The sequence below is a fragment of the Protomyctophum parallelum genome (genome assembly GCF_964188405.1).
Source record: "Protomyctophum parallelum genome assembly, chromosome: 21".
NCBI lineage: Eukaryota > Metazoa > Chordata > Actinopteri > Myctophiformes > Myctophidae > Protomyctophum > Protomyctophum parallelum.
In genome coordinates this window covers 4,556,414-4,574,891 of record NC_139713.1, presented here as the reverse complement: position 1 = coordinate 4,574,891, position 18,478 = coordinate 4,556,414, and the positions used below count along the sequence as shown (strand labels likewise).

Genomic DNA, 18,478 nt, shown 5'->3' with positions numbered 1-18,478 from the left:
GCTTTGCAAACCCAATGCCGTGCGGGCGTCTATATAAGCACCGCCCGGCTCATATGACTGTGAATGTGTGGCTCCAGGCAGCCCCGTAAAGACATCAAGCGCTATATTCTCCCGTCACATATAGGCTACTTGCCGAGCAAAACAAGGAAGTGTTGTGGCTGTGGCTCGCTCGCTCTGGTGGCGCAAAGCGTAGCTACTTTTGTGAATTTAATAGTTTTATTAGGTTAATATTGCTATGTGTTTGTAACCGTTTTAGAAAAGCAATAAGCCAGTCGAGGCCCTGCAGCTTACCGGGTGGCGAACTTGAGCCATGCGAGAAACACCACAGAGCGAGCTACAGCGAGCGAGTTGCCGACCGTGTCGAGCGTTCTGAAGTTCGCGTAGCCGACTCAGGGCCGAGAATAGTAAATATCAAAGGACCACTTCACCGCTTTTCAAGCTTTTTAAGTACAGTACTTAAAGGACCACTTCACCGCTTTTCAACCTATCTTCATATAATAGGTCCTCACTAATAATCATGAGACATTTTTTTCCTACTCAGTCTGTGTCTCATAGGAGGGCTGTGGGCAGTTCAGAAACCGTCTTCCAGTGACATCATCGATGGGGAATACAGGCTAATAGAAACTGCAGGCTTTCTAGTCCTGAAAAGTTGCAATGCGAAAATGGAAGCCATCGTTCTCACGAGAATGAAAAAACATTTTTGTAAAATAATATTGTTTAAAAAAACTGATGATGTCACTGGAAGACTGTTTCTAAACTGCCCACAGCCCTCCTATGAGACACAGACTGAGTAGAAAGAAATCGTGCCATTTTTTCATGATTATTAGTGAGGACCTATTATATGAAGATAGGTTGGAAAGTGGTGAAGTGGTCCTTTAATGTTCTGGCCAATTGACTCCCAGGCTCCGCAAATAAGGGAGTCCCCCCCACACACACAGTCACACACACGCACACACACACACACACACATACATCAGTACAGTATATATCAGCTGTTTGAATAGGGCAGTGGTACTGTACCTGGTGTGCGCAGTACGTGGCCGCTTCAGATGCTGCCAGTTTGGCCATGGCTGCTTCCTGTGAGGTCAGAGAGGGACAGACGAAGCTCAGCATGAACACAACACGCTTGGTGTTAGCATTATGCTATGCTTTAGCTATTGAAAAATAGCAGATCACCGAGTGGCGCGCTACGAGCTTGTAGGTCTGCTATTTTTGAAAAATCGAAGGAAACGACTGACATGGAAACATAGCTTTTTCAAGAAAACAGTCAGGATTTAGAAGACATTTGCGGAATCGTTCCCGGGTCAAAATGGGTTAAGGGGCTTTAAGCAACTAGTCGACTGTATAACCAGTCGACTGTTCAACCAGTCGACTGCTCGACCAGTCGACCAGTCGACTGCTCGACCAGTCGACTGCTCGACCAGTCGACCGGTCGACCAGTCGACCGGAGTCGACTGCTCGACCAGTCGACTGCTCGACCAGTCGACTGCTCGACCAGTCGACTGTACGACCAGTCGACTGCTCGACCAGTCGACTGCTCGACCAGTCGACTGTACGACCAGTCGACTGCTCGACCAGTCGACTGTACGACCAGTCGACTGCTCGACCAGTCGACTGTACGACCAGTCGACCGGTCGACCAGTCGACCGGAGTCGACTGCTCGACCAGTCGACTGCTCGACCAGTCGACTGCTCGACCAGTCGACTGTACGACCAGTCGACTGCTCGACCAGTCGACTGCTCGACCAGTCGACTGTACGACCAGTCGACTGCTCGACCAGTCGACTGTACGACCAGTCGACTGTACGACCAGTCGAGCAGTAAACCCACTCTCCGACCAGTGACTCGGTACCTTTGTGAAGGGCCTCTTATCGTCTCGTAGCATGGCGGCCTTCCAGGTCAGCAGACGGGCGCTCTCCACCGCCACGGCCATGTCGGCCAGTTTGAACTACATCAAAGTATAGAATGAATGTTATTAACGGGCGCTCTCCACCGCCACGGCCATGTCGGCCAGTTTGAACTACATCAAAGTATAGAATGAATGTTATTAACGGGCGCTCTCCACCGCCACGGCCATGTCGGCCAGTTTGAACTACATCAAAGTATAGAATGAATGTTATTAAACGTCGAGTCCTTTCACACAAACTGGACTCAAAACTATTATTTTGGAGTATGCCGTACATAAATTAGCATTATTTATCATATATCGTTGTCTGCGTTGTCTGCTAAAAACAACTAACTCCACCACCTCTCTCCCTCTCATGGAAGTAATTGACAATATATTAAATTCACAACAGCAACTTTGATGAGGTCGTGTTGACAGATCATTGGTACCAGTGTTGTTTTTGGCAGCAAATTTCTATTTTAGTTTTAGTCATAAGTCTCCTGAATAGTTTTCACTTAGTCACATTTTAGTCACCTGGAATGTATTAGTCTTAGTCTAGTTTTAGTCGACTAAATGTCATAAGATTTTAGTCGACTAAATCTACAGGTAATTTAGTCGACTAAAATGTATTTTTGCGGGCCTTGTTGCTGTCATAATTACTTATTTTACACTTGCTGAAAATAGCCGATCTACAAGCTCACAACGCGTCGCAGCGCGACGCATTGTCATTTTACACCAAGTGTAAAATGACTTATAGTGGATCTGTTGTCCACTAGTCCCTTCCTAACATTTTAGTCTGGTTATTATTTGTTGACGAAATTGTCAGTATATTTAGTCTTAGTTTTAGTCATCATAGCTTAGTTTTAATTTAGTTTCCATTTAGTTTTCTTCAGTGAAAAAAGGTAGTCGACGAACATTTTTCTGGATGGCCTGCATCTTATTGACAGATCTGATTGGTTACCTGGATGGCCTGCATCTTATTGACAGATCTGATTGGTTACCTGGATGGCCTGCATCTTCCCGATGGGCGCGCCGAACGCCGTGCGTTTGTGGGCGTAGTCCGCGGCGCAGTCCAGAGACGCCTGGGCGATGCCCAGAGCCTGGGACGCGATGCCGATACGCCCACTGTCCAGGGTCTGCTGTAGAGACCCAACACAACACATTATCACTGATCCACTGATCCAGGGTCTGCTGTAGAGACCCAACACAACACATTATCACTGATCCACTGATCCAGGGTCTGCTGTAGAGACACAACACAACACATTATCACTGATCCACTGATCCAGGGTCTGCTGTAGAGACACAACACAACACATTATCACTGATCCACTGATCCAGGGTCTGCTGTAGAGACACAACACAACACATTATCACTGATCCACTGATCCAGGGTTTGCTGTAGAGACACAACACAATACATTATCACTGATCCACTGATCCAGGGTCTGCTGTAGAGACACAACACAACACATTATCACTGATCCACTGATCCAGGGTCTGCTGTAAAGACACAACACAACACATTATCACTGATCCAGGGTCTGCTGTAGAGACCCAACACAACACATGATCAAAGACCCATTCTGACCTGAGATCAGATTCTATAAATGTTCTTCTACATCCTGACAGTTTTCTGAAAAAGCTATGTTTCTATGTCAGTCGTTCTTCGATTTTTCAAAAATAGCAGACCTACAAGCTCGTAGCATCTGCTATTTTTCAATAGCTAAAGCATAACATGATGCTAACACCAAAATGTAGACAGCTCTCGTATAGCCTGTAGCTTTTATTGAGAAAAAAGGAAGGAACCTTTCCTTTTCACTCAATAAAGTCGCCGCCTGTTGTTCCTGCCTGTCGACTACAAAACAATACTACAACATGACGTAACGATATTATCATCATCCACTCCCGACAGGATCATATTATACCCTAAATAAAAATGGTGCCCAGACTAATATTCATTCATACAACATGGTAGAAGAAGCAGTGCGTAGTAGTCGTCGTCGTAGTATTAGTACCATGGCTATCTTGAAGCCGGCGCCACGAGGCCCCAGCATGTTGGCCAGGGGAACCCGGCAGTCCTCCAGGATGATGTTGGCCGTGGACGAGCCTCGGATGCCCAGCTTGTCCTCCTTCTTCCCCAGCGAGAGGCCCGGGTGTGGCAGGGGCACCAGGAACGCACTGATACCCTGGAGGACCAGAGGGGGGCAGAGGACCAGGCATTAATGTACTGTTGTATGGACACCAGGAACGCACTGATACCCTGGAGGACCAGAGGGGGGCAGAGGACCAGGCATTAATGTACTGTTGTAGAGGCACCAGGAACGCACTGATACCCTGGAGGACCAGAGGGGGGCAGAGGACCAGGCATTAATGTACTGTTGTAGGGACACCAGGAACGCACTGATACCCTGGAGGACCAGAGGACAGAGGACCAGGCATTAATGTACTGTTGTAGGGACACCAGGAACACACTGATACCCTGGAGGACCAGAGGGGGGCAGAGGACCAGGCATTAATGTACTGTTGTAGGGGCACCAGGAACGCACTGATACCCTGGAGGACCAGAGGGGGGCAGAGGACCAGGCATTAATGTACTGTTGTAGGGACACCAGGAACGCACTGATACCCTGGAGGAGGAGAGGACAGAGGACCAGGCATTAATGTACTGTTGTAGGGGCACCAGGAACGCACTGATACCCTGGAGGACCAGAGGGGGACAGAGGACCAGGCATTAATGTACTGTTGTAGGGGCACCAGGAACGCACTGATACCCTGGAGGACCAGAGGGCAGAGGACCAGGCATTAATGTACTGTTGTAGGGGCACCAGGAACGCACTGATACCCTGGAGGACCAGAGGGGGACAGAGGACCAGGCATTAATGTACTGTTGTAGGGGCACCAGGAACGCACTGATACCCTGGAGGACCAGAGGGCAGAGGACCAGGCATTAATGTACTGTTGTAGGGGCACCAGGAACGCACTGATACCCTGGAGGACCAGAGGGGGACAGAGGACCAGGCATTAAAGTATTAACTTAGATTTTCCTTTTGAATGTCAATTTCTGATAAACAGCAAGCTATGCTTTAGCTATTAAAAAATAGCAGATCTACAAGCTTGTAGGTCTGCTATTTTTCAAAACAGACCAGTGTGTGTCCATTGGAAACCTCGTATGAATCTGATCTCTGGTCAGAATGGGTTAACACATTGAGCAACATACGAGGCCCATCCTTGCTCCAGAAAACGCCAATATTCACCGGACTATATCAGAGATGACCTCCGAACATCGCCGATCTGATCAAAACCCACAGACAGCGCCGTGTAGTTTCAGAGAAAAGAGAGAGTGGAAAGGCCGTCTCCACGCCCCATAGCCCCCACCCCCCATAGCCCCCCGTCTCCACGCCCCATAGCCCCCATTTTTCACTATATGAACACTGCATGGTGAGGACCAGTGTTGTTTTTGGCAGCAAATTTCTATTTTAGTTTAGTTTTAGTCATCCTGAATAGTTTTCACTTAGTTTTAGTCACATTTTAGTCACCTGGAATGTGTTAGTGTTAAGTCTAGTTTTAGTCGACTAAACTTCATAAGATTTTAGTCGACTAAATCTACGGTTGATTTTGGCGGGCCTTGATGCCGTCGTAATGACATATTTCACACTTGAAACCAAGTGTAAAATGACTGGATCTCTTGTCCACTAGCCCCTTACTAACATTTTAGTCTAGTTTTTATTTGCAGACGAAATTGTAAATATATTTAGTCTTAGTTTTAGTCATCATAGCTTAGTTTTCATTTAGTTACCATTTAGTTTTCTTCAGTGGAAAAATGTAGTCGACGAACATTCTTCGTCTTAGTTTTAGTCGACGAAAACAACACTGCCGTGATGATGAACGATAAACCGTTTGAAAACAAACAAACGCCCAAAACAAAGCGTCACCTTGTGTTTGAGCGACTTGTCCGTGGTGGCGAACACCACGGTAAACAAAGCGTCACCTTGTGTTTGAGCGACTTGTCGGTGGTGGCGAACACCACGGTAGAAACAAAGCGTCACCTTGTGTTTGAGCGACTTGTCCGTGGTGGCGAACACCACGGTAAAACAAAGCGTCACCTTGTGTTTGAGCGACTTGTCGGTGGTGGCGAACACCACGGTAAAACAAAGCGTCACCTTGTGTTTGAGCGACTTGTCCGTGGTGGCGAACACCACGGTAAAACAAAGCGTCACCTTGTGTTTGAGCGACTTGTCCGTGGTGGCGAACACCACGGTAAAACAAAGCGTCACCTTGTGTTTGAGCGACTTGTCGGTGGTGGCGAACACCACGGTAACGGAGCGTCACCTTGTGTTTGAGCGACTTGTCCGTGGTGGCGAACACCACGGTAGAAACAAAGCGTCACCTTGTGTTTGAGCGACTTGTCCGTGGTGGCGAACACCACGGTAGAAACAAAGCGTCACCTTGTGTTTGAGCGACTTGTCCGTGGTGGCGAACACCACGGTAAAACAAAGCGTCACCTTGTGTTTGAGCGACTTGTCCGTGGTGGCGAACACCACGGTAAAACAAAGCGTCACCTTGTGTTTGAGCGACTTGTCGGTGGTGGCGAACACCACGGTAACGGAGCGTCACCTTGTGTTTGAGCGACTTGTCCGTGGTGGCGAACACCACGGTAGAAACAAAGCGTCACCTTGTGTTTGAGCGACTTGTCCGTGGTGGCGAACACCACGGTAAAACAAAGCGTCACCTTGTGTTTGAGCGACTTGTCGGTGGTGGCGAACACCACGGTAACAAAGCGTCACCTTGTGTTTGAGCGACTTGTCGGTGGTGGCGAACACCACGGTAGCGGAGGTAGCGGTAGCGTCACCTTGTGTTTGAGCGTCTTGTCCGTGGTGGCGAACACCACGGTAACAAAGCGTCACCTTGTGTTTGAGCGACTTGTCGGTGGTGGCGAACACCACGGTAGCGGAGGTAGCGGTAGCGTCACCTTGTGTTTGAGCGACTTGTCCGTGGTGGCGAACACCACGGTAACAAAGCGTCACCTTGTGTTTGAGCGACTTGTCGGTGGTGGCGAACACCACGGTAGCGGAGGTAGCGGTAGCGTCACCTTGTGTTTGAGCGTCTTGTCCGTGGTGGCGAACACCACGGTAACAAAGCGTCACCTTGTGTTTGAGCGTCTTGTCCGTGGTGGCGAACACCACGGTAACGGAGCGTCACCTTGTGTTTGAGCGACTTGTCCGTGGTGGCGAACAAGCGACTTGTCCGTGGTGGCGAACACCACGGTAACAAAGCGTCACCTTGTGTTTGAGCGACTTGTCCGTGGTGGCGAACACCACGGTAACGGAGCGTCACCTTGTGTTTGAGCGACTTGTCCGTGGTGGCGAACAAGCGACTTGTCCGTGGTGGCGAACACCACGGTAGTAACAAAGCGTCACCTTGTGTTTGAGCGTCTTGTCCGTGGTGGCGAACACCACGGTAACAAAGCGTCACCTTGTGTTTGAGCGACTTGTCCGTGGTGGCGAACAAGCGACTTGTCCGTGGTGGCGAACACCACGGTAACAAAGCGTCACCTTGTGTTTGAGCGACTTGTCCGTGGTGGCGAACACCACGGTAACGGAGCGTCACCTTGTGTTTGAGCGACTTGTCCGTGGTGGCGAACAAGCGACTTGTCCGTGGTGGCGAACACCACGGTAGTAACAAAGCGTCACCTTGTGTTTGAGCGACTTGTCCGTGGTGGCGAACACCACGGTAGTAACAAAGCGTCACCTTGTGTTTGAGCGACCTGTCCGTGGTGGCGAACACCACGGTAGCGGAGGTAGCGGTAGCGTCACCTTGTGTTTGAGCGACTTGTCCATGGTGGCGAACACCACGGTAGCGGAGGTAGCGGTAGCGTCACCTTGTGTTTGAGGGACTTGTCGGTGGTGGCGAACACCACGGTAGCCGAGGCGTCCCAGCTGTTGGTGATCCAGGCCTTGGTTCCGTTCAGAACCCACTCCTCTCCCTCCTGCCTCGCCGTGGTGGAGGCGGCGCCCGCGTCGCTGCCGTTACCTGGAGAGAGACACACACACACACACACACACACACACACACACACACACACACACACACACACACACACACACACACACACACACACACACACACACACACACACACACACACACACACACGGGACGGTCAGTGGCGTGCACAGACATTTAGCCCATCCTGACCTGAGATCAGATTCATACGAGGTTTCCACTGGACACACACTGGTCTGATTAACCCATTCTGACCTGAGATCAGATTCTAAAAATGTCAGTCGTTCTTCGATTTTTCAAAAATAGCAGACCTACAAGCTCGTATCGCGCCACTCGGTGGCGCGATACGAGCTTGTAGGTCTGCTATTTTTCAATAGCTAAAGCGTAACATGATGCCAACACCAAAATGGGTTCCCGTTCAGAATGGGTTAGAGGGGCAGGTGCTCAAGTGAAAAAAAAAGGGCACCTATAGCACGTGGAACTGGCCGGTTGCCTTTTAACCCATTCTGATCAGATTCTACAAAATGTTCTTCTACATCCTGACAGTTTTCTGAAAAAGCTATGTTTCTATGTCAGTCGTTCTTCGGTTTTTCAAAAATAGCAGACCTACAAGCTCGTAGCGCGCCACTCGGTGGCGCGCTATGAGCTTGTAGATCTGATTTCCAGTCTGCAAAATGAAATAATTTGCAAATATAATCATAACACAATAAACAAGGACAACGTGTGTGTGTGGGTTCTGAGTTCTGACCCGGTTCACTGAGGGCGAAGCAGCCCACTTTCTCCCCCGTGGTGAAGGGCGTGATCCACTGCTGTTTCTGTTCCTCTGAGCCGTTCTTCAATATGGGCCCGATGTAGAGGGACTGCACACACACACACACACGCACGCACGCACGCACGCACGCACGCACGCACGCACGCACACACACACACACACACACACACACACACACACACACACACACACACACACACACACACACACACACACACACACACACACACACACACACACACACACACACACACACACACACACACACACACACACACACACACACACACACACACACACACAATACAATGTTAGACTGCACAGACAACAATCACACCGACTGCAGGACACTGTTTCAAAGTGCCTGTGCCAACATAGGTAGCACTATTTCAAATTGTGATAATAACTGTTATCTACTATAAATACTACAGTTTGGTATGCGCATTGCGAAACCATGCAAATCGAGGGGCAAATCGAGGGGCAAAGTGAGTTTAATGTTGTTTAACGTCGTTTAATGCGATCATATTGGACTTTTCTGTGTGGATGTCTGAGCTGTCAAGGCTAGAAAGTAATTTTTTGGCACGCATAACTTTCTGGTTTGATGAAGATGCAGATCTACAAGCTCGTAGCGCGGCACCGAGTGCAGCGCTACGAGCTTGTAGGTCTGCAATTTTTTTTTTTTTCGTGAAAACTACAATCTTTGCTTCTGGGTTGGGGTCCCTAGGCTGGAACAACATATTTTCAGATGGGGGGGGGGGGGGGGGGGGGAGGCATATATATTTTTAAAATCTGTCCTAAATGGGTTAACTTTTGAACGGTCCTCGTTTCCTCATCATTGTTGCTGATGAAAGCCAGTCGGTGTAAAGAGGTACTCTCACTATAGGCAACAGGTTATTACTATTCATTTTGGGAACCCATTTCGGTGTTAGCACTATGTTATGCTTTAGCTATTGAAAAATAGCAGATCTACAAGCTCATAGCTCACGAGCTTGTAGGTCTGCTATTTTTGAAAAATCGAAGAACCGCTGACATAGAAACGTCATTTTCAAACAGACATTTTTAGAATCTGATCTCAGGTCAGAATGGGTTAAAAGCTTTTTAAGAGTACAAGACTAAATATACAATATGGATTCATTGTTTGGATTTCTGGATTGATGGATGATTTGACCGACTAATAGAATCAATCATAAATTGATTGATTGATTGATGGATTGATGAATGGACTGGGAGCAAACAGAAGAAAGGAGAGTAATGTGTATGAACATGCTATTTCTGCTGCTACTAGGTCAGGTCAGCTCCGTTCAGAGAATTACATCACTTTACTGTAATAATGCAACCTTTAACACATTTTTAGGCCTGACGTCGAAATGTAAAAGTCTTCTAAATCCCTGACAGTTTTCTGAAAAACCTGTGTTTCTATAGAGCGTCGCAGTCCCTCCCCCTTTCAGAACAACGAACGGCCCAGGAAATGAATCCCAATGCATTTTTCCCATAGGCAGTTCTTATTTAATTTATTTAAAGACCTTTTAAGCGTCGTACGAAGCCAACTCTTGTCGTGACAAATCATGACAACACACACAATATTTTGGACCAAACAAATAATTACAAAGAAGAAAAACAACTAAAAAAGTGTTGTAACCTGCCGTTTTCTTCTACTTTCTAATTCTTTGTTTGGTCCAAAATATTGTGTGTGTTGTCATGATTTGTCACGACAAGAGTTGGCTTCGTACGACGCTTAAAACCCATTCTGACCGGGCACCCATTTTGGTGTCAGCATCAGATCTACAAGCTCATATCGCGCCACCGAGTGGCGCGATACAAGCTTGTAGGTCTGCTATTTTAGAAAAATCAAAGAGCGACTGACATTTTTAGAATCTGATCTCAGGTCAGAATGGGTTCATCAGACCAGTGTGTGTCCGGCGGAAACCTCGTATGAATCTGATCTCAGGTCAGAATGGGTTAAAAGGTCTTTAAATAAATTAAATAAAAACTGTCATTTCCTGGGCCGTTCGTTGTTCTGAAAGGGGGAGGGACTGCGCCGCTCTATATGAGTGGTGCTCAACCCGTGTCACGTGAAGGACCCCCGGAATGATCTGTATTTGGCCACGGACCCCCATCTGAAAATATGTTGTTCCAGAAACCCCCCAGAAGCAAAGATTTGAGTTAAAAACGTTCGCTCTGAAATAATATATATATTCAAATATTTGCACCACATTTTCACAATAAAAAAAAAAAAGCAGATCTACAAGCTCGTAGCGCGGCACTCGGTAAACACCAAAAGGGGTTCCCGTCCTGAATGGGGTCAGCTCATTTTAGAGAATTAAATTAGTACAGTAAATCACTTTACTGTACTAATCTTTTGTACAACCTTTAACCACTTACACCCCATATAACCGCGTTGACCATCAGAGGGCCCCCAGGGGTCAACAATATGTAGAGTAGATGAGATACAGTAGAGTGGATACTGTACACACACATGTGTTGACCACACACACACACACACACACACACACACACACACACACACACACACACACACACACACACACACACACACACACACACACACACACACACACACACACACACACACACACACACACACACAGTTCCCTAATTGTTTTCCCTCTCTACACAAAATCCTATTTGCCAAAATTAAGCCATCTACAACCTTAGCCACTCAAGATCAATGTTGTAGATCTATTTCCACCAAATGTTTTCCGACATAGCAAGCTTGTAGATCTGCCATTTGTTTAACCCATTCTGAACGGGAACCCATTTTGGTGTCAGCATCATGTTATGCTTTCGCTATTGAAAAATAGCAGATCTACAAGCTCATAGCACGCCACCGAGTGGCGCGCTACGAGCTTGTAGGTCTGCTATTTTTTTTAAATCGAAGAACGACTGACATTTTTAGAATCTGATCTCAGGTCAGAATGGGTTCATCAGACCAGTGTGTGTCCTGTGGAAACCTCGTATGAATCTGATCTCAGGTCAGAATGGGTTAAAACACCAACAGGGGCGGGGTTCCCGTCCAGAATGGGTTAAGTACAGTAAAGGCTCATACTGTACTCCAGTTTTTGGTGATAGGAGTCGAGGCCATCATACTCGCGGTGATGTCCTTAAGGATTGACCCCGCCTCCCCCTGTGGTTTACCCACCTTCTAGACCAATCAGTGAACGGCGTGATAAAGACTTGTCTGATAGTAAAAACAGAGAGATGGGTCTGTGTCCGCGCGGTGATAGCTGATCACCACCGCCACTGACGTAATGGTGGAGTTTTCCAACCCTTTAACCCATTTTGGGCAGGAACCGCTTTTGGTGTTAGCATTAGGCTATGCTTTAGCTATTGAAAAATAGCAGATCTACAAGCTCGTAGCGCGCCACCGAGTGGCGCGCTACGAGCTTGTAGGTCTGCTATTTTTGAAAAATCGAAGAACGACTGACATTTTTATAGAATCTGATCTCAGGTCAGAATGGGTCAATCAGACCAGTGTGTGTGTGTCCAGTGGAAACCTCGTATGAATCTGATCTCAGGTCAGAATGGGTCAATCAGACCAGTGTGTGTGTGTGTGTCCAGTGGAAACCTCGTATGAATCTGATCTCAGGTCAGAATGGGTTAAAGGCGATAAAGCGACTGCTAGAGCAGAGACACTCTACCAGAATAATGTCAAGAATGGGTCGAATATATTTTTAGTAAGAATTTAAGTAAGTACCCATTCCCCCATCATCATCATCATCATCATCATCTTCATCTTCATCATCCTCCGATAGACAGTGTACAGTACGTACGTTGTTAACAGACACCACGACTCCCGTGCTGGCACACCCTCTGCTGATCTCCTCCATGACCAGGCTGTACGCCAGGTAGTCCATCCCAGCCCCGCCCAGCTCCTCGGGCACCTCGATGGCCATCACGCCCATGGCACCCAGCTCCTGGACCTGGGGAAGGGAAAACAGCTCATCATCACGCCCATGGCACCCAGCTCCTGTACCTGGGGAAGGGAAAACAGCTCATCATCATCACCCCCATGGCACCCAGCTCCTGGACCTGGGGAAGGGAAAACAGCTCATCATCATCACCCCCATGACACCCAGCTCCTGTACCTGGAGAAGGGAAACAGCTCATCACCATCACCCCCATGGCACCCAGCTCCTGTACCTGGGGAAGGGAAAACAGCTCATCACAATCACCCCCATGGCACCCAGCTCCTGTACCTGGAGAAGGGAAACAGCTCATCACCATCACCCCCATGGCACCCAGCTCCTGTACCTGGGAAAGGAAAACAGCTCATCATCATCACCCCCATGGCACCCAGCTCCTGGACCTGGAGAAGGAAAACAGCTCATCTTCATCACCCCCATGGCACCCAGCTCCTGTACCTGGGGAGGGAAAACAGCTCATCACCATCACCCCCATGGCACCCAGCTCCTGTACCTGGAGAAGGGAATACAGCTCATCTTCATCACCCCCATGGCACCCAGCTCCTGTACCTGGAGAAGGAAAACAGCTCATCTTCATCACCCCCATGGCACCCAGCTCCTGTACCTGGGGAGGAAAACAGCTCACCACCATCACCCCCATGGCACCCAGCTCCTGGACCTGGGGAGGGAAAACAGCTCATCACCATCACCCCCATGGCACCCAGCTCCTGTACCTGGGGAGGAAAACAGCTCACCACCATCACCCCCATGGCACCCAGCTCCTGTACCTGGGGAAGGAAAACAGCTCATCACCATCACCCCCATGGCACCCAGCTCCTGGACCTGGGGAAGGAAAACAGCTCATCACCATCACCCCCATGGCACCCAGCTCCTGTACCTGGAGAAGGGAAACAGCTCATCACCATCACCCCCATGGCACCCAGCTCCTGTACCTGGGGAAGGGAAAACAGCTCATCACAATCACCCCCATGGCACCCAGCTCCTGTACCTGGAGAAGGGAAACAGCTCATCACCATCACCCCCATGGCACCCAGCTCCTGTACCTGGGAAAGGAAAACAGCTCATCATCATCACCCCCATGGCACCCAGCTCCTGTACCTGGGGAGGAAAACAGCTCACCACCATCACCCCCATGGCACCCAGCTCCTGTACCTGGGGAGGAAAACAGCTCACCATCACCCCCATGGCACCCAGCTCCTGGACCTGGGGAAGGAAAACAGCTCATCATCACCCCCATGGCACCCAGCTCATCACCATCACCCCCATGGCACCCAGCTCCTGTACCTGGGGAAGGAAAACAGCTCATTACCATCACCCCCATGGCACCTCGATGGCCATCACCCCCATGACACCCAGCTCCTGGACCTGGGGAGGGAAAACAGCTCATCATCATCACCCCCATGGCACCCAGCTCCTGTACCTGGGGAAGGAAAACAGCTCATCATCACCATCACCCCCATGGCACCCAGCTCCTGGACCTGGGGAAGGGAAAACAGCTCATCTTCATCACCCCCATGACACCCAGCTCCTGTACCTGGGGAGGGAAAACAGCCCTCACAAAAAACATGCAGTAATCCTGGTCTCTAAACTGCCTCCCCCTGGCCAGCCGGGGCGCCTGATGGAGGGGAAAGGAACTGGTTGGAATAACGTGTTCCTTCCACGCTACGTCCAACCAGGGAAACTCCCCCCTGTCAGGTGTAAAGGAGCAACTTGGACACTCAGGCATGAAGGAAGCATGAGTTCAAGTCCGTTGCTATCCCCAGGTTGGTGGAGGGTGTGTAGAGCCCAGGATCACATTAGATGATTGACACAAGGGTGAAAAATGGGTTACAAAATCGTGGGATAAAAAATATATATTAAAAGAAAAGAGAAGGAAAACAGCTCGTGGTCAGAGCAGGCTTCTCATCCGGCCACTCCATCCATCCTAGGACTTTTTCATGTCATGGACCCCCCCCCCCCCCCCAAATCGACATTGATTAGGCTGCGGAGTGACCCCAATTTGAGAAGATATGCCAGCTAGGGACCCCACGATAAGAGGATCGTTTTGGGGACCCCGTCCGATAAGAGGATCGTTTTGAAAAATTTGTCTTAGCTTTTTATTTGTAATGAACCTATGTAATTGTAATTCACCTTTTAGTTTTTATTTTCCTGATCTTCTGATGTATTGTGATGTTTTTCTATGTGATAGTATTACAGTATCAGTAGGTACCTGTTTGGCGGGGTACAGGCGTTCTTTAATAACAGTAACAGTACCTGTTGTAGCGACTACTTCTTCCCATCAAATCAAATAGTAGTAGTGCTATGAGGCTGAGCTGTCGGCAGGAACTGTATGACGCGTTTCAATCAAATCCAGAAAGGTTCTTATTGTAGTTTTAGATTTATTGACAAATAAACAAGGTCCAAGAACGTACTGAAAATGTTGATAAATGAAAACGTACTCTGTTGGTATAAACGATCAAAAGATAAACGGTCAACAGAAAATATTGAGCCTAGAGCTCACCCCCATTCTCTCACTGAATGCCACTGCCCAGACACACAGCTTACATAAGTAAAATGATTAGCAGACACACAGCAGGAGCTCATCAACCAGGTAAGGGCTGTGGCACATCGAAAACCCAAGCGTGGGGAAAAAATAAACAAATAGAATAAACAAACAAAATGTATATTTTGGCTCCTACAATACCTGTTTGGCGGGGTACAGGTGCTCTCTGTCCAGCTTGGCGGCGATGGGGGCCAGCTCCCGGTCTGCGTAGTCTCTGCAGGTCTGCCTCAGCATCTGGTGGATCTCTGGGAGCTCGGCCAGCGCGCTCAGACCTCTACAGCCACTCACACACAGACCCACCGCTGGAAGAGAACCAGGGGACAATGGATAGGCATTTAGCAGACGTTCACATCCCAGAGCGTCTTATACAGCAGTGGGGTCCGGTCCAGGGACCCCCAGGGGGGGGGGGGTCCTTGAGGGAGTTCCAGCCAGGGGGTCCCCCCCAGCTAAATGATAGTTAGGAACCAAATGGACCCTTATGGGTCTGTAACCCATAAACTAAGACTAAATATACTGACAATTTCGTCAACAAATAAAAACTAGACTAAAATGTTAGGAAGGGACTAGTGGACAAGAGATCCACTATAAGTCATTTTACACTTGCTGAACATAGCCGATCTACAAGCTCACAACGCGTCGCAGCGCGACGCGTTGTGAGCTTGTAGATCGGCTATGTTCAGCAAGTGTAAAATAAGTCATTATGACGGCAACAAGGCCCGCAAAAATACATTTTAGTCGACTAAATCGCCCGTAGATTTAGTCGACTAAAATCGAACTAACACCAATACATTCCAGGTGACTGAAATGTGACTAAGACTAAGTGAAAACTATTCAGGAGACTAATGACTAAAACTAAAATAGAAATGTGCTGCCAAAAACAACACTGAAGCCCGTTAGAAACATCACGTCAACAGTTGCCACATGCATTTATTGCCACACTAGATTTATTTTAGGCCTGATGTCAAAATTTAAAAAAAATGTCTTCTAAATCCTGACAGTTTTCTGAAATACCTATGATTCTATATCAGTGGTGGTGCTCAATATTTCTCTGACATCACAACCAGGACGTCAGGAGTGACATCACTCTCGACATCCCAAAACTATAAATACTGATGCCTACACAGGATTCACTGGAAGAAAGGAATAGAGCGAGAAGTAGTAGACCATATCAAGACCTCACTACTGACCCTGCGCCCAAAGAGATAGATTATCCAGTTATATCTCTTCGGCATCCTCCCCGATAACTAGACCATAGCTCGGTCTCGGTTACAGACCCCAAGAATGATCTGTAGGCCTATTTGGCCGCTAGACCCCCCATCTGAAAATATGTTGTTCCAGCTGTGCGAAAAGCTTGAATTATCCTCTTTCAATCTGCAAAGCGTTTGTTTCATAAAAAAATCCACCGTAGAGAGCTACTTACAACCTAAGAGGCACTTCCATATCCAAACAAACAAATGCTAGAATAATCAGACCAGTGTGTGTCCAGTGGAAACCTCGTATGAATCTGATCTCAGGTCAGAATAGAATAAACATCAGAGAGAGGTGCATATCGGTCAGAGGGGTCAAGCTGTGGAATGGATTAGGATGACGAACTAAAAAACTGTAGTACAATTTAAAAAAATAAAAAAAATGTATAGATTAAAAATAGTAGATACATATAGAACATTGATATGATGTTTTGTTTTCTGTTTTTGTTTTGTTCTTGTTTGTCTTGTTCCTGTTAACTGTATTGTCCTGTCTGTCTTTGTTTTTGTTTTATGTTATGTTATGTTTGTTTTCTTGTTTTCTTTCCCCTTCTGTTTGCTTTGTTGTATTCTTTTCCCTCTGAAAGCCATTTATCTGTTAGAAGGGTAAAGGCACTATAAGCTTAGGCTTCAGCCTACACCTTTTTGGTCAATGTTTCTTTTGCAAAAAAAAAAAGCAGGCACTGTATTGATTTGTTATGATGACCAAAATAAATAAACTCTACTCTACTTTATGTCAAGACGTTCTGCACAGGTGATTGGAGTTTGGAAGCGCTCGTTTTCATTATGAATGCGTTGCCTTCTCCAGCTGCCTCCTGCATTATGTGCAAATTATAAACAGGTGGTATGCAGGGCAGTGCCTTCGACGAGTGCTTCCAAACTCCATGGAATTTCTTGACAGAAAGTAGCTCATCATATTCATAACATTATTTAACATGTCTCTACGGTGGATTTTAATGAAACAAACACACGCTTTGCAGATTGAAAGAGGATAATTCAAGCTTGGCCTACACAGCTGCACTGTTGGTGAGTTTAACGTCGTTTAAGACAAGCAGATCGGAAATTTCAATTTGGATCAATGGGCTGTCAATATAATATAAAAATCTTGTCCCTGGCATATCTTTTTAAATGGGTGTCCTTAATAATTAGTGTCCCATAATTAGGCCAGACACCGGCACTGACTTAAATGATCAAACAAAACAAACTACATTCAAGTGGAGTAGTGGACAGTGGACGTTTAATGCAATTGTTGAACTATATTCATCGCTAACCATGTGTGGCTATATCTGGGTGAAAGGGCATGTCCCTATCATCATACTAACCTCTGTCCCAGTTAGTTGACTGTAGCATGAGTTAGCTCAAATCTTACCTTACAATAATCACATCCTGGCGTTATAAATAAGGAAAGGCTTTTTTTACTAAACTATGTGTGTCTGTCTACAGTGTTTCTTCGATGTGTATTCTATAAGCATAATAATAAAGCATTCACCATGGAGGTATTATAAAGGAAGCTATATAGCCATACAAACACAAGCTCAATACTTCACCGAATTAGCATAACACTCTTTAAATGTAACGGCTAAAGATTTCGGCTACTACAAAATGAAACATTGAATCAATGTCAATAATGGCCACAATGTGTGCAGACTGTAGCTAAACCCTCAGATGACCAGGGGTGTAGAATAGATCATTACATGTTATCGTTAGACCGGGGAGGGCGGGGGGGGTCGATTCAATGTGCAAATACCTGCAGATCCGGTTCTAGAGCGGATACGGAAGCTGTTAAGTGTGTGTGCGTGGAAAGCACCGTGTGCAGTGGGCGGGCTCTAGGCCGGATGTGAGCGCCGAGCAGCGAATAGAACCAGAGCCCAGTTCTGCAGACAGTTTGACGCTGCGAGATGTCTGTGTGAGTTTGTGAAGCAATAATAATGAAGTCATGAAGAGAGATTATTAGTATTATATTTAATAAATACTACTGACCTTTCCTCGCCTTGAAAAGCGCCGCCATTTCTCCTGGACTTGAGTGTAAGTTTAGTAGTTAGTAATGTGGAAACACAACTCATGCAGCGAACTGTCACACACACACA

At 47.3% G+C, this 18,478-nt stretch overlaps 2 protein-coding genes across 4 annotated transcripts in view; one reads left to right on the top strand and one right to left on the bottom strand.

The window, feature by feature from the left end:
- Positions 1–474, top strand: part of cldn5b (claudin 5b) — a 22,946-nt gene extending 22,472 nt beyond the window's left edge. Inside the window, exon 3 of the transcript XR_014570988.1 lies at positions 454–474. The gene's annotated coding sequence lies outside the window, so the exon portion shown is untranslated. The remainder of the gene's footprint in view (positions 1–453) is intronic.
- Positions 1–18,478, bottom strand: part of acads (acyl-CoA dehydrogenase short chain) — a 21,951-nt gene extending 3,473 nt beyond the window's left edge. The window contains exons 1-10 of one of the 3 annotated variants that reach the window (XM_083793841.1): positions 18,372–18,478; positions 15,289–15,449; positions 13,932–13,970; positions 12,453–12,563; positions 8,638–8,749; positions 7,766–7,917; positions 3,903–4,073; positions 2,886–3,023; positions 1,852–1,947; positions 1,021–1,077 (exon numbers count right to left, since the gene is read on the bottom strand). In XM_083793841.1, coding sequence (XP_083649967.1) covers positions 1,021–1,077; positions 1,852–1,947; positions 2,886–3,023; positions 3,903–4,073; positions 7,766–7,917; positions 8,638–8,749; positions 12,453–12,563; positions 13,932–13,970; positions 15,289–15,449; positions 18,372–18,399 — 1,065 coding nt within the window. In that variant the 5' untranslated portion in view covers positions 18,400–18,478. Of the gene's footprint in view, positions 1–1,020; positions 1,078–1,851; positions 1,948–2,885; positions 3,024–3,902; positions 4,074–7,635; positions 7,652–7,765; positions 7,918–8,637; positions 8,750–12,452; positions 12,603–13,931; positions 13,971–15,288; positions 15,450–18,371 lie in introns of all 3 variants that reach the window. The other 2 variants (XM_083793842.1, XM_083793840.1) reach the window with 2 other exon arrangements.